Source organism: Engraulis encrasicolus, chromosome 2 (assembly GCF_034702125.1).
Source record: "Engraulis encrasicolus isolate BLACKSEA-1 chromosome 2, IST_EnEncr_1.0, whole genome shotgun sequence".
NCBI lineage: Eukaryota > Metazoa > Chordata > Actinopteri > Clupeiformes > Engraulidae > Engraulis > Engraulis encrasicolus.
In genome coordinates, this window is record NC_085858.1 from 47,538,304 (window position 1) to 47,554,295 (window position 15,992).

Consider the following 15,992-nt stretch of genomic DNA (forward strand, 5'->3'; position numbering starts at 1 on the left):
AACGATGCTTGGAGGTTTACAGAAAGGGCAGCGATGCATCTTGTGTCTAACAGCAGATGCAAGGCTGCCAGGATAATGGCTCTGCAAGTCTCTCCTTTCCCCTTTTTCCCTTTTCCTTCGTTTTTGGTGATACAATGTGTAAGACAGTCAGAAGCAGAATGTGTGGTAACACTTAATTTTAGTGTCACATCTATTGGCACTAATACATACAATGTAAATGTGTTACTGAATGTGTATATCAGGGGGAACACATCTGAGCATGAATATATACAAAACATATACACAAAACATTTGTATATTAGAACATACATGGATCTGAACGGGCAGTCATGGGTAAGCGGTTAAGGCGTCAGACTTGTAGCCCAAAGGTTGCCAGTTTGACCCCAGACATGCCAGGTTGGTGGGGGGAGTAATTATATGTGCTCTCCCCCATCCTCCACCATGACTGAGGTACCCTGAGCATGGGACCGTCCCACCGCACTGCTCCCTTGGGGCACCATTTGGGGCTGCCCCCTTGCACGGGTGAGGCATAAAATGCAATTTTGTTGTGTGCAGTGTGCAGTGAACACTTGTGTGCCGTGGAGTGCTGTGTCACAATGACAATGGGAGATGGAGTTTCCCAGGTGGGCTTTCACTTTGCTTTCACTTTAAGACATTAATGAACTATAGGGATGAAATGTGCAAGACAGTCAGAGGCAGAATGTGTATATCAGGGGGAAAAAATCTGAGCATGTGTCAGATGGCAATGCAATGGACACGACAAAACATTTGTATATTAGAACATACATGGATCTGAACAATGAATAGGTCGACTCAGTCCAAAATAGTGGACTTATACCAAACACAAACAGTAGCGTATTCACAGGCTGATGTTCTAAATGTGTGTTCAGTACAGGCACATGGCTACACTATTCTTTTTCTTACTCTGACCCTGGACTTTGAAAATATCATTCTTTAATAGAGGATCTTTCTGGTACTTTTTTTGCTCTTTTTCCATCATGTGTAATTGGACATTACACTGAGTGCGTGTACATGCAGTTCAGTATCCCGAATATGATCGGGATATTAAGTATCCCGAATTTGCGTTTGCGCATATAAACACTTCAGTATCCCGAATAAGCCCTTATTCGGGATACTGAGAAATCGGGATATGCTAGGTGGAGTTTTCCGAAAGAAGCCGGGATACTGACGCATGTATACACCTTATCCCGAATACAGGGGCTTCCCATGGAACGCTGTTGCTGGTATCCAGGCTACACGCATTTGAAGAGAATTCTATAACGGCCAAGAATGTAGACTGGGATATAACGTTCTGTGCGCATATAAACACCTTATCCCGAATATGATCATAACCGGGATAAGCCTCATATTCGGGATACTGAACTGCATGTAAACGCACTCATTACATGAAATTACTCCTAGCTGATGCTTTTATCCAAAGTGACTTACAGACATTACAGGGTATTAGTTACAGCCCTGAAGCAGTGTGGGTATATGCCTTGCCCAAGGGCACTTCAGCCATCGATGGAGGGAGGAGGGGATTGGTTAGAGTGGGGTTTGAACCTGCAACCCTGTGATAGATACCGTCCAACTCCGTACCCACTTGGCCAGAGACGAGGAAAAAATGGACTGCCTTGGTGGGGGACAGAAGGAACAAGAGTGGGGGAAATGGGGGAAATAGAAAATGTATTTTCTGGTTGCCGGTTCGACTCCCGACCCGCCAAGTTGATGAGGGGAGTAATTAACCATTGTTCTCCCCCATCCTCCTCAAATGACTGAGGTACCCTGAGCATGGTACCGTCCCACTGCACTGCTCCCTTGGCGCGCCATTCGGGGATGCCTCCTTGCACGGTTAAGGCATAAAGGCAATTTTGTTGTGTCCAGTGTTCACTTGTGTGCTGTGGAGTGCTGTGTGACATTGACAATGGGACATGGAAAAAAAAAACATACAGCTGACCCAATGTTTCTAATACTCTGTTTCTATGTCTGTCCCCTCCTTCAGCCCTGCTGCTTTTATATGACGTCACCAACAAGGCATCCTTCACCAACATCCAGGTAAGAGGACAAACTCTTTTTGTTTACTTGTTTACCCCTCCATTTATTCCTCCATTTGTAGTAGCTCTTCTAGTACATACATTGAGAGGCCGAGAAAGCTGCTGGGATAGGGAATGGAGCTTGAAGTGGAGAGAGAGAGATAGAGAGAGAGAGAGAGAGAGAGAGAGAGAGAGAGAGAGAGAGAGAGAGAGAGAGCATTGGTGTGTGCGTTTGTGTGCTTGCGTGTGTGCTTGCGTGTGTGTGTGTGTGTGTGTGCGTGTGTGTGCGTGCGTGTGTGTGTGTGTATGTGTGTGTGTGTGTGTGTGTGTGCGTGTCTCTGAAATCTCTGATGACAAAAATGTGAGGCCATATATTAATAAGTAAGGATATGCTAATAATGTAAATAATATATCACAGAGATGAAAACCAAAAGCCTTGAGATATTGCACTTTGTGAGTTTCACTTTGTAGATTAAATTAGACGAAGAAATGAACATTTCGACAATAGCCCAATTTATTAAGGTAGCGCCTGTCAAGTTTGTGGCTGTAAAGTGTGTGTGTGTGTGTGTGTGTGTGTGTGTGTGTGTGTGTGTGTGTGTGTGTGTGTGTGTGTGTGTGTGTGTGTGTGTGTGTGTGTGTGTGTGTGTGTGTGTGTGTGTGTGTGTGTGTGTGTGTGTGTCCTGTTCATCATTCGACTACTTTGTGGCATCGTCTGAATGGGGCTGTCACTGCAGCACCGTAGCTCGGGGCTGGTGGGCTTCTTACACTGCATCTTAAAAAGCACGCCACCAAGGCACTCAAGTCTGCTCTAGCAGCAGTGACTAAGGTACCTCCTTTAGCGGCAGGGCTGGACTGGGGGGGAAATAGGACCTGGGCACTTTTGGCTTAAAGGGGCCCCCTCATAATTAGCGGCGCAGCACTGACTCACTGGTGGGCCCTGCACCCTCGTGGTCCCCTATTTTCAGAAATGTATATATTAAAAAAAATGTTTTTTTTTTTTTTTACTTTTCTGACAAAAGGGGCCCACGAGGATGAAGGGCCCACCGGGAAATGCCCGGTGTGCCAGATGGCCAGTCCAGCACTGTTCAGCGGTGTTAATGAATAATTCATCTTACCGTTCAAAGGAATCTGTTGCATCTGTAATCAGAAATCGTACATCATCTGCGACCAAAAGGACTTTGCATTTATTTATTTTTTAAAGTTCCCCGTAATTAAATCGCAATGCTGATCACAGGTGTTTTTTCACACAACAAGTGCAAAACACTTTCAATTAAAGTTGTTTACAGATCTAAAGCCAGAGTAAAGGGATATAATATCTCCCAACGTAGTCTAGCGTCTGCTAGCTTAAGGCAATAGATATGCTTGATTGACAAATTGCTAGCCAAGATCCAAGCTAGGTAGCTTTGAGTGCGGTGTTCAAGAGCACTTCTGTGATACTGCTGTCATGTCTGTAAAAGAAGCCCTTGGTCTCCGAAAGCTGGATCTCCATGGACCAGCTTGGCTTCACAGAGGAGTTTGGGCTATGGGCTGATATTATTCCTGCATGGTGACATGCAGGGGTGAAAGTGGACCGGTGCGCACAGGTACGTAGCAGCACCGGTATAAAATTTACAGCTGGTGCACAGTACTGGTAAGAGAATAGGGATAATGCAGGCCAAAAGTAGCCTGGCTCTCACGCAGAGCCTTTTTTCTTCGTGCATCTTCGTTAAACTTCATGAGCTCGCACTTGGGTCTGGAAATCTTAGACGAGCCCGAAGGAATCAGATATTGCACAGCCTGTCCAATCAGAATCGCGGTGCGGGATCACGGGGCGGGGTACATACAAGTCAGTAGTTGCAGCAGTACGTGATTAAAAAAAAACCACCTGAATTCTCCAATCAGGTTCGAGCTGTTTTGAACACACCAACGCCCGATGGTTGGTAACAACCATCGCGTGAGAACCAGGTTAGGCCAAAAGCACACATTTGACAAAACGTAAGGTCTACTATTTAAGTAGAAAACACATACAACCACACAATGCCATTTCAGACAAGTGTCCTATGAATAGACACCCGAAACAGTCATGCAATGAAATAGATCTGTAGTGCACATATTTTGTTTGCGTGTTTATTTTGTTTGTTTATTGTTTGTTTGTGTGTGTGAGGGGGAGAGAGGATAGCACCGGTAAAGCGGCGTACACACACATTACTAGCTTCTCGCTTGCTCGCCTACTCGCCACTCTTTCATGGAACGTTCGCTGAAAGTTCCCGCTACTTTAACTGCCATTGAACAGGCGAGCAGTGCCGAACTCTGCATTCCAATTGGTTACTCGCTTACTCGCCTCGCTCGAAGTTAAAATATTTTCAACTCGGGACCCGCAAACATCGCATCGCTTGTACAGTACTCGCCTGCTCGTCTCGCTGGAACACATCGACATTCTATTCCCTGGCAGATGGGACATTCTATTGACTTCATTCGCTGAGCGAGTAACTAGTAGCGACGTGTGTGTACGGCCCTTAAGACATGAAAACCACTTTCACCCCTGGTGACATGTGACATGACATGTGTGTCCTTTTATCAGAGCTCTTTGGTGGAAGTGAGTGGTATGTGGCAGCCAGGGGGATGTGAAGGCCCCTGTCGCTCTGTGTCCCTGGGGTAGTTTTGAGGAATACTCTGTGGGAGAGAGATGGAGACAGAGACAGAGACAGAGACAGGGAGATGGGGATAGGGGACAGGGGGCAGACCCAGAATTAATCTCTCTCTCTCTCTCTCTCTCTCTCTCTCTCAAACACACACACACACACACACACACACACACACACACACACACACACACACACACACACACACACACACACACACACACACACACACACACACACACACACACACACAATACAATAACACCTTGTGAGACGTGGCTAATCTGTATTAAGCGTTTGCTGATGCGAGAAGAACAGCTCATTTCTCATTTCTCTGGCACTGTGAAGAGAATATCTTCATTACGACTGCCTCTATTCGACATCACAGACGCCAAATCAGGTGAAATTCTGTCGTGAAGCCATAGGGGATGCCACCCCCCCCCACACACACACAAACACACACATACACACACAAACTATTTATGCCTACACATACAGTATAATGACACACACACTTAAAGCACACAGCACATACAGTATGTACACACACATACCAAAAATATGTCATATGTGACACACCACACCAACACAGGGCGGCGAGCAGCCTAATAGACTGTCAGTGCTGGGCTGCCCCCATTCATCTTCCCCTTGGCCGGCCCCAACACTTGTGCTTAACAAGAAAAGAAATAATAATACTGCGCGAATGCAGGCCTCTCTGTTTATCGACCCCCAGGCCTGCACTTTGGTCCCACACACACAGGGCCAGTGACAGCTTTGGCCAGGCCCAGGATAAAGTTATCTGAAAGCCCCACCCCCCACCCCCCCACCCCCATACATACAGTGTAATGAGCAGCCATTTCTGTGTTCCCCTCCTCCTGGGCCCGGGACAGCTGACCCCTTTGCACCACCCTCTGTCAGCTTCCCTGCCCACACAAGACACTGGAGAGAAAAACTGAGGCGGTTGGGGATGCTGGGAAATGTATGGCATCCATAGAGGGTCACACAGTGCACATGAAAGCAAGCATTGTCAAATATAGCCTTAGGTCAATGTTATTGTCCAGATAACCGCACCAGAGAGAATGGAACGAGCTTTTTCTGGGACATGCTATATGGGCAATGCCCTTATTAGTTGAAGGAGAGGATTGTGCACATCCCAGGGAAAGGTGCAGGACGAAGGTCAACTGTAGTTTTCAGAGTGAGGAGTCCGCACACTTCGAGATAATCTGAAGAAGACTGTTGAGGTCGAAACGTTATCCTGCCATGAAAAAATAAAACACAACAAAAAGGATTCTAAGTGTGCAGACTCCTCACTCTGAAAACTACAATGCCCTTATTAGCCCATTGCAGCTGTTGCAGGTCTTTTTAGTGCTAGCCATTGGCATTTACTGTCCATTCACATATAACAGCTACATTAATAATACACCACAGGGTTTTGTGAGTTCATGTTTTCACGTACAGTACATCTCCTCCACACCTTTCGGCTATGGGACACAAGTGCTGACAGAGCCGGATTAATGCACAGGCTAGATATGGCTGCAGCCTAGGGGCCCCCTGGCAGATGGGCCAACAGTCAAAAATTGCAGAATTGTGTCAAGATGCAATATTGAAAACGTCATATTGTGTGTTGAGTACGGTTGGTAAAAATGTCATTTTTAATTTCCAACTCGAAAATATGCCACCATCTATGTACATTTATCTCGAAATTTGCCTTCCGGGGGGGGCCCCACAGCAACCTGTAGCCAAGGGGCCCCGGGTCATCTTAATCCGGCCTTGCTTGCTGACAAGCAGATTCATGTCCGCTGTGTGTGCATGTGTGCTGGTGCTGGTACTGTAGGCGTTTGTGTGGGATGGGAGAGAGAAATTCCTCCCTGACCGTTTTTTCACAACATAGCGTAAACAGAGGCGCATTCTCATAATAATAATAATCTTCAGATTAAGGATAGATCGATATATCAGCCGACATTTGGGTATTTTAAGTGTATCGGTATCGGCCGATACACGTGTGATTTTTGCCGTTACGCAATATTTATTATTATTTTATGTTATTCGTGTTTTTAAAAGCACCAAGACACTTTATTTGTGTAATGGTTGATATTTAGACATTACTTGATTGTTAGAGTGGGTGTTTAAATGTTACATGTTCTACCTCAATTTGATAATGTTAAATAAATGTTCATTTTTAACTTGAGACCTTTTTTTTTACCCATATCGGGCACCGGAAATCGGGTATCGGCCAAGGGTGTTGAAAAAAAAATCGGTATCGCAACGGCCATTAAAAAACCTGTATCGGTCGACCCCTACTTCAGATGGCAACATTAACCCGGTGATGATATACAATGCTCTCAACATCACTTATTTGTCATGTTAGCTCTGAGCATGGTGGACACTTCAGTGTGTTGCCTTTCAGTTTATAGATTCCAGACATCATGGTACAGTAACACTGTATGGCTTGGATCACCACAGCATGACATGAGCTTTGACAATCACGGCAACACACAAGGGTTACAGACACAAGCATGTGGCCACTTTATCCAATTACAATTCTAGTGCAAAACACAGAATCAGCCAGAAGGTATACATGGGTTCCGGCTGTTGATATACAAACGAATGCGTACGCAGCCAGGGATTCCAAAATGCTAGGCGGCTAGGTGTTTATCATTGGAAGCAATTGGAACTTCCAGGACCGCTGCGACTGCGCTGTGTCTGCTGTGTTAGCATAGAATTTCTTGCCCATTTATAAACATCTGTAAACATTTTGTTGATGATTAGCTCATTATTTATAAACTGTTTATAAAGCTGTGAATAGGACGTTTTTGTAAAGTGTTAGAGATATGCTATATATGAGACATGCTAAATGACACAATGCCATGAAACGAACCTAAGGGGTACGGCACATGGGTTATGTAAGGGATAATTGACGACACGGTGTGCGTATAACAGGAAAAATAATGCACACCTAGGTGGTGATGCGGCCACGACGCAAAGCGGAGTGGCCGTTACACCTCGGTGTGCATTATTTTTTCTGTTATACGCACACCGTTAAGTCAATTATCCCGCTTATACCACGGTTACCACGCTGTCTGAAATTTATTTAAGGCATTATTTCGATGCTTTAATAGCTAAAATAAAGGTTTTCTGTAGAACTACTTCCTTCCGCCACAAGAAGCTTCTTTTCATAACTTTCTGGCGAACTGCCGTTGCTAATTCTAATTTGAAGGTTGTTATGGCCAAGACACCGTTGTTAGTTCTATCGCATTCGGTTGTCAAGTCAAGAGCCAGTCGTTAATTCTATCGCATTTGGTTGTCAAGTCAGTTGCCTCAATCCGATATATGGGCGCGTCTGACTTGCCCACTAGATTAGCCTATGCTACAGTTGGCATGATTCCTACAAATGTACAGATCTCAATAGATTAAAAAAATACCCCGCGCATCTTGGCGACATTCTAAATGCCTCGCCTCGCCATTAACTTTATCAAAACAGGCACCTCGTCAATCTGCTCTCCTCCCATAGGAAACTCCCCTTGATTTACTTTCCACTGCGTTCCCATAGTTAGGCCTATTGATCCGAAAATATCCCATACTTTTCACAAGTTACGCTACTCTCTCAACTGATAAACGCTACAACCACAGGAAACATCTCCTCTCGTGGGGAAGAAACGCCCACGTGAAACGGGCGTCCCTTTGCGCAGGGAATCTGAATCTCTCTCTCTCTCTCTCTCTCTCTCTCTCTCTCTCTCTCTCTCTCTCTCTCTCTCTCTATCACAAAGTTGACAGAGTGATGGTCAGTTGGGAGAAATAAACATGTTTGAAATTTGATTAGGCCTAGGACTACTAAGATTTGCTCCAGATTCACTATACATTACTGGTGTTTCCAGACGCGCGATGCGAGATGTGTCAATTCAGCGCGTAATGCTTGCAACTTTTTTGTGTGTAATTTATGAACGTGCGTGCCTTGGCGCATTGATACACTGGAGTTATGCGGTCAGAAAAGTGACCTAATAGTGGGACTACTTCAGGTGTGCATCTATAGACAGTTAATCAACACCCAATTTAGCGCGTCACAATGGGAGATTCCAGACTGCCGTGGTATAAACCTGGATAGTTCTGAGAAAATACTTGAAAGAGAAAGCTTGTCATGTTCACTTTATTTGTGCGCCTGCTTATGTTATGTATGCACCTTCTTACACGAACCCCAGGCAATTGGCACCGTGCGGCAGCCTCCAGACCTGGTGTGTGAATGTGGGAAAGTGTATGTGTGTGTGTATTTTGAAAGCGCTTTGAGAAAACTTTAGTTGTGATATTATTGCGCTATACTAATACAGGTTGTATTCTGTGCAAAGGGGAAAGAATCTGGTGCCACACGGATGTCTATTTTCTGTTATTTTGCAGTAAGACTAACGTTTCGACATGCGTCTTCATTAGAGACTCTGATGAAGACGCAGATTCTTTCCCCTTTGCATTTAGTATTTAGTCCTGCTCTGGTTGCACCGAATTGTTAATTTAGAAGCCCAAAGTGCGTACCTCCTTTGTTTTTACAGGGTGTATTGTCTTGTATTGTATCGCTGTGCAGCACAGCACAGCAGACGGACCTGTGTTCACTGAGAATAAGTCGTGACATGACAGGCATTTGATAATATTTCGGGCCCCTCCACTGTCATGGAAACCGTGTCAAGACAGACAAAGGAAAGGCGGCCGTAATAGCTGTGCCAAGACAAGACATGCTGTTGTGTTTGACAGGTCCTAATATTACAGAATGGGAACAAGCTGCGTGCATGTATTAGATGTAATTACAGTGGTTGAAAATGTCAGCCAGCACGCCGCTTTCAAGGCACTGTAATATTGTACACCTGCAGCAGGCTTCACTGGGGTCAGAGAATTGATGCCCATGCTTCAGCACAAGACTGATATCAAACTGATGCAATGATGAGATGTGTGTGTTGTGAGAGCACGTAGTCGCACAACACACACACACACACACACACACACACACACACACACACACACACACACACACACACACACACCTACACACACACACACACACACACACACACACACAAACACACACGCACACACACACACGCACAAACACACCTACACACACACACACGTCAATACAGTTTCAATCTGTCGGAATGCAATTTAGCTGTGGGTTGAGTGGAAGTGAACATTGTAATATCAGTAGCTGTGGCGGCGAGCCATGTCTGGCCTCCAAAGATACACACACAGCAGGCAGGCAGGCCAGAGGGATATAGCAAAAACATGATCACAATCTGTTTTCCCCCATATAATATTGTCCCATATCAATTTCTATCACATTTTGTGTCCCCGACATTGAACGTTTGAGAGCCTCTCAGGCCAGGCCGGATTAAGATGGACTGGGGCCCCTAAACTATCGGTTGCTGTGGGGCCCCCCGGATTAGATGGACTGGGGCCCCTAAGCTATAAGTTGCTGTGGGTCCCCTGGAATGCAAATGTCGCGACAAATTTACATAGACTGTGTCATAATTACGACCTAGGAATTAAGGATAACATGTACATAAGCTGTACTCAAAATGACAGATGAAGCTTTCAATATTGCATCTCATCACAATGCTACAATTGTTAACTTTTGGCTAATCAGGGGCCCGCTGGTAGGAGGGGGCCCTAGGCTGAAGCCATATCTTACCTGTGCGTTAATTCGCTCTGAGCCTCTGCCCTTAAAGTCACCAACATATCTGTCATAACCAGCTTCACTCACTCCTTCCTTCTTTTGACTAGTACAATCCATCACCACTACACCACTGAGAATTCTTTTGCAACCATTTGTTTTTTTACCAACGATTTGAATTGATCCAGGCAGCTGCAGGGGATCAATTGCAGTAAACGGCCCTTAAAAGTGCCATTCTCGTACTTGACACGAATTTCATCATCATGAATGCAGTCATGATTTGCAAAGGCTTAATCATGAAGCCATAATAACTCGCGGCAACACAGAACACTTATCTCTCTCCACCACATGCGGTTAGTCACTTAGTACCTGCTCATAACATTGGCTGTCTAACGTAATAGAAGTCAGACGGAGATGAGTACTAGTAAAAAGAAATCTCATACCCTGGTACTGATAGTCAGGGCCGCTGACAGCTTTGGCCGGGCCCAAGACAAAATCATCTGAAACGGCCCCCCAGCCCAATACATACAATGTACTGGTGAGGACCCAATTCTGGGCCCCCTATCTCCCTGGGCCAGGGACACCTGTCCCCTTTTTCCCGCATGTCCCCCGGCCTGGTTTTCATCTGTGGTCTCAACTACAGTATGAGATGTTGCATATGCTGTGGGGTTGAGATGGACCAGGTTATGGGCGCAGATCAGATTACAGTAAAGATTTTAGAACAGTGTAGCACAGTCGTTTTTTCACCAATATGTCTGATTCTCTCTGTCTCTCTGTCTCTCTCTCTCTCTCTCTCTCTCTCTCTCTCTCTCTCTCTCTCTCTCTCTCTCTCTCTCTCTCTCTCTCTCTCTCTCTCTCTCTTTCTCTCTCTCTCTCTAACATTGCATGGCATTGCATCAATTGAGCCTAAGGTAGCAATCCATGCAAGATGCTGACAGGCTAATCTAAAAGTGTTGTGTTTTGGGTATATTGTTGTTCAGTACAGTTTTGTTGTTCATCTATAACAGAGCAGTGAGAGTTGGGGGAGGGGGGGTAGCTTCCTAGTCAAAAATAAAAACAAGACCGACTCTTTCTCTCTCTCTATCTCTGTTAGACTGAAAGGCTGTGACTGAGAAAGAGGCAGAAAGGGTCTGGGTTTATAGGGCTGCCGAGTACAGATAGCAGAAGTCCAGCACAGCAGCACCATGAAAACAAGTCACAGACTGACAGTGATGCTGACAGTGACAGAGTGAGGAAGAGGAGGAGGAGGAGGAGGAGGAGGAGGAGGAGGGGAGGACAAACAAAGGCAGCGATAAACTGCAAGGGGACTACGCGCATGGAGGCCGAGAAGACAGCTGGTGTTGCTGCAGGACGTTTTATTTATTTATTTTAATAGTTGTGGCAGAATGCTCATGGCAAAGTAAATATGCAGTCTAAGGCCTTGTTTGATATAATCTGTATTATGACTGCTCCATTTCTCATGGAGACTGACAAGCAGTACTAATTAATATTTTATAATGAATGAGGAACAAATATAACATATCTTTTTGTGGAGATACAAGGTTTTTGCTGGACAGCGACAATATCCTGATATTAAATATATCTGAAGGGACTGAAGATAAAAACACCATGTTTAGTAGCAACTGGCCACATCTAGTCTCTTACATGAAAGACGTTTCATCTTTGGAAAAATTCAGCCCATGAATCCACCCACTTCTCAGTCGGCAACCTGTCTTTGTCTTCCAGTCTGCCAGTGTCTGGGAACTTGAGCTTGGAAGTGGGGCATAGAATGAAGAATACAGTCAACCTCCGCAAAAGAACTCACCCAGAATCCACAATGGCCAAATGTTGTATAGAATAGGAATAGCGTAGTCTCCGGTCCACACTCTCCAGTCCACACAAGAGCCAGCCACAGTACATGTGGAGAAATGGCCAAGAATGGAGAGAAGAGGAATAGCTTAGTGTCCTGTACACACTAGAGCTGGCTAAATGCAGTGAAAGATTTTATGCAAAATGTTCTCACCCACCAGTACAGCTCTGCAACATTTTGTCCAAATGTTCTTTGTCCACTCCAGGCTGCTGAAATGCACCATGAGTGTTTTGTTGTTGTTGGTGTTGTTGTTGTTGTGGCATCTGAATGTCATGGATTCTGAAAGGGGAAAAAAGAGCCTCTCCTTTTCCCCTGGCCGCATTGGAGTGCAACCTCAGCATTTTCTAAATGTTGCGCACCATGGGATGCATTTTACATATATCAAAAATATGTATTGCTCACTGTGACAGCGAGGCAGTCTAAATAGAGCCCTTATACAATAAATGAATAATACATTTCATCGGCATATAGCAGTTTCCATACAAATGGCAGCTCACTATGGAAATATTTCTGCATTTTCAGCTTTTCACCAGCACTAGTATTTCTATAGTCCTGTCTTCAAAGCTCCATGCCAATCTACTGTAACTTGTGTTAGTTTTAGTCTAAGGATGCATTGCAAGGTTTGTTGTGGAAACTATTTTATGTGAAAAACTATGCATTGCGTACTGTATAGTATATCCTGCGACAAAGAAACTAGGACATTCAGTTTCATGGAAATGTAACCTGTACAGTATGTGTTACCATATGTGCTTGCGATGATCCACCTTCAGAGAAGAGTTGACACTTTAAGTCTGACAAGTCATGGCCATCTAGTCTGTGCTTGTTATATGCTACACTATAGGCAGTCCAGAGTGGAGTGTTTTGTCAGATGCTGTGATTGGCCATCCAGGCTGTGTGTTTGTGCTATATGGTTATTTTGGGTTACAGACATAAAAAGAAGAGAGTCAGGGGGAGCGCTGTGGCACAGCACGCTAAGCCCCTCACATTTGGGCTTGCATGCCCAAGGGTTGCACCCAGGGTTCGAATCTGGCCTGGGTCATTTGCCATCCCTAACCCATCAGTTTCTCCACATTCGCTTCCTGTCACTCTCCACTGTCCTATCTTAGATAAAGGCGAAAAAGTCCATAAAAAATACATTTTTTAAAAAGAGAAGAGAGTCTGAGGATGCATTAGCCAGGCCACGCCCTCCTAGTGACACAACACCTTCAACTTTGCTTCTAGTCAGGCCAGGAGCAATACAAATATAGTTTCTGAGCTCCAGAGAAATCGGGAACACCACCCATTTCGTCTGGAAGCAATCAACTTTGAGCATCTCCAACAGCCCTGGTTAGAGGCGTGTTCAAGGCAGTGTCGTAGTTTAAGCGCAGATGTTGTATTGGGACTACGGTAGGAAAATGCTTGGTTTAAAGCGATCCTATGCAACTTTGACATAAACACATAGATATAAACAACTTTATAGCGGCCTCTAGTGGTTCTGCCGAAAATGTGCATTGAACTAAATTAGACAGACATTGGCTTCGAGATTATGTGCGAATTAAATTTCGTCGTCTTCTGTAATTAACCAGATTCCTTGCATTCAGTTCTCTCCACTTCTAAGGGGCTTTATCATATGTGAGATTCCCCCCCTTGCTTATGAGTTGGCTGCTTCGTAATTCACTTCACACAACTGCAATCATGTTTGCACTTCCCTCAGATGGATATTATTTGATCCACTTGTTCTCGGCAGATATCCCCGTCTTTATTTCACATTTCCAGTAACTATATAGTACCTGTAGCCTACATTAGAAGAACGAGGAAACAAACGGCTATTTTGTTGTCATAATAACGATTTCGAAGTCGAGGTGACAAGACGCGGTTTTATCTCCTGTGGTGTTGAAAGTGAAAGTGGACATCCATATGCCGACTAGAGATCACGTTTCGTCTCCTCTTGATCGGCAACAACATATATTTTTAGCCTCGCTCGACTGATTGTGTCCTTTGACATCAAATAAAATGTGCGACATCAGATTTCAACTCGTATACATTTGTGTATCTTTGTAAACTAAACGAGGTGGCGTGGGTTTTGAGAATGCTAATGCATACATCCCAGTGCAGTGAATGAATGATAAAATCCCCATCTTTTGGCGTTCGGCTCTCTCCGGTTTGAAGCCCTTTTCCAATGTTCACACAAGCGATTTATTTGCCTGTCCAAACCTTTCATCTCAATTATCTCGTGATTTATTTGCAGTCCCATTCGTTGTTTTCACTGCATGCCAGCGTGATATTTTACAATCAACTAGCCAGTAGCCAGCTTTCAGCAAGCTGCTGCCTTATGTAGACCTCCTTGGCTGCTGCTTAGTTAGCAAACGAAGGAATAGGTCTCGCTCCGCTCATACAGCATAGAAATCTAGACGCCCCTAGCGGCCACAAATTGCACAACAACAAAAGGCGCGGCGCCGCCAGGCAAAACTGCAAGTGCTGTTTCGGAGCAGGAGCACTAGGCGGTGATGGCAATATGGCAATTTTCCCCATTACGGGTCAGTCAAGTAAAATCTTGAGTACCAAGCCATTTCATGACTATGAAAATGTTGCATAGTGTTTCTTTAAACTTCAGCACAGTCTTTTCTGGCCTCGACCAGTAGCAAACCGCAGGAGGCGGGTTAACCACGCCGTTTGGGAAACGTTATTCATTATCATCTTGGTCCGACCAACATCTCAGTGCGAGATTTGAAAGTTGATGATGATCATGCAAAGGATGCATAGCCATCCAGCCTATATGTGTGTGTTCTATGTGCTTGAGATGATGCAGAGGAGAGAGCCTGAGGCTACAGGTCTGCAGATTCATTACAGAGAGAGAGAGAGAGAGAGAGAGAGAGAAAGAGAGAGAGGCAGAGAGAGAGGGAGACAGAGAGAGAGAGAGAGAGAGAGAGAGAGAGAGAGAGAGGGAGACAGAGAGAGAGAGAGAGAGAGAGACAGAGAGACAGTGAGAGAGACAGAGAGAGATGCTGGAGGACAGCCTGGCATCACTATAGACAAGGACCTGGTCTCCAACAAAGTTGCTCATTTGGCGGCTGCCTCACCTCACTTCTCTCCCACCGCTGGGCTGGCAAGCAGCAGTGTAATTCACCAAGCCCAGGGTGGTGGGGAGATTGGCTGGATTGCTGTTTTGATGTTTGTTGTTGTTGTTTTGTTTTTGTTTTGCTCCATCATTACTGTGTGGGAGTGCAGTTTCCCATCCGAGATGTCCGCAAGATGCACTGACCCTCATTACCGTGTGTGTCTTTGTTTTTGTTTTTGTCAGACTGAATGGACTGGAGCTGTATTGAGGAAAGGCATAGAAGGGAATGAAATCATGTCCATTGTTGGGCACTGCAGAGTATTCAGCAATCACTGTTTTAGTGTTTAGAGTTGTCCCAAAGTCTCTAGTGTTGTTTGTGACATTATGGCTAAGAGTCTCGTATATTGAGACAAACTCACCTTGCGGGCTGTTTTATATTCTTAATGCAAGTGCGTAAAAATGTCAAGTCTGGCATTTGTATGGGAAGCAATGCCATCTGTCTGGCATCTTGGGACGCAAGTGAATGCTAATTCAGAAGGAGGAGCTTGTTTTTATTTGTTGTTTATTGTTTGTTTTTTGTTCCTTTTTAGTCTCACAAAAAGCTTCAAATAATATAATATAATATAATATAATATAATATAATATAATATAATATAATATAAAAGCATTGCATTGCATTGCATTGCATAACATTGTATAGGATACAATGCAATATAAACTTTCTAATCTCTGCAATTTTGCAAACTTCTGGGAAAGACATCATTGTGATGACGTGTCTTATTTATTTATGTTACAATAAGTG

General features: G+C 44.6%; 1 protein-coding gene across 1 annotated transcript in view; it reads left to right on the forward strand.

Moving 5' to 3' along the window:
* LOC134439867 (ras-related protein Rab-26-like) overlaps positions 1-15,992 on the forward strand; it is a 226,413-nt gene that overhangs the window by 118,815 nt on the left and 91,606 nt on the right. Inside the window, exon 5 of the mRNA XM_063189775.1 lies at positions 2,003-2,055. Within this exon, the coding sequence (XP_063045845.1) occupies positions 2,003-2,055 (53 nt within the window). The remainder of the gene's footprint in view (positions 1-2,002; positions 2,056-15,992) is intronic.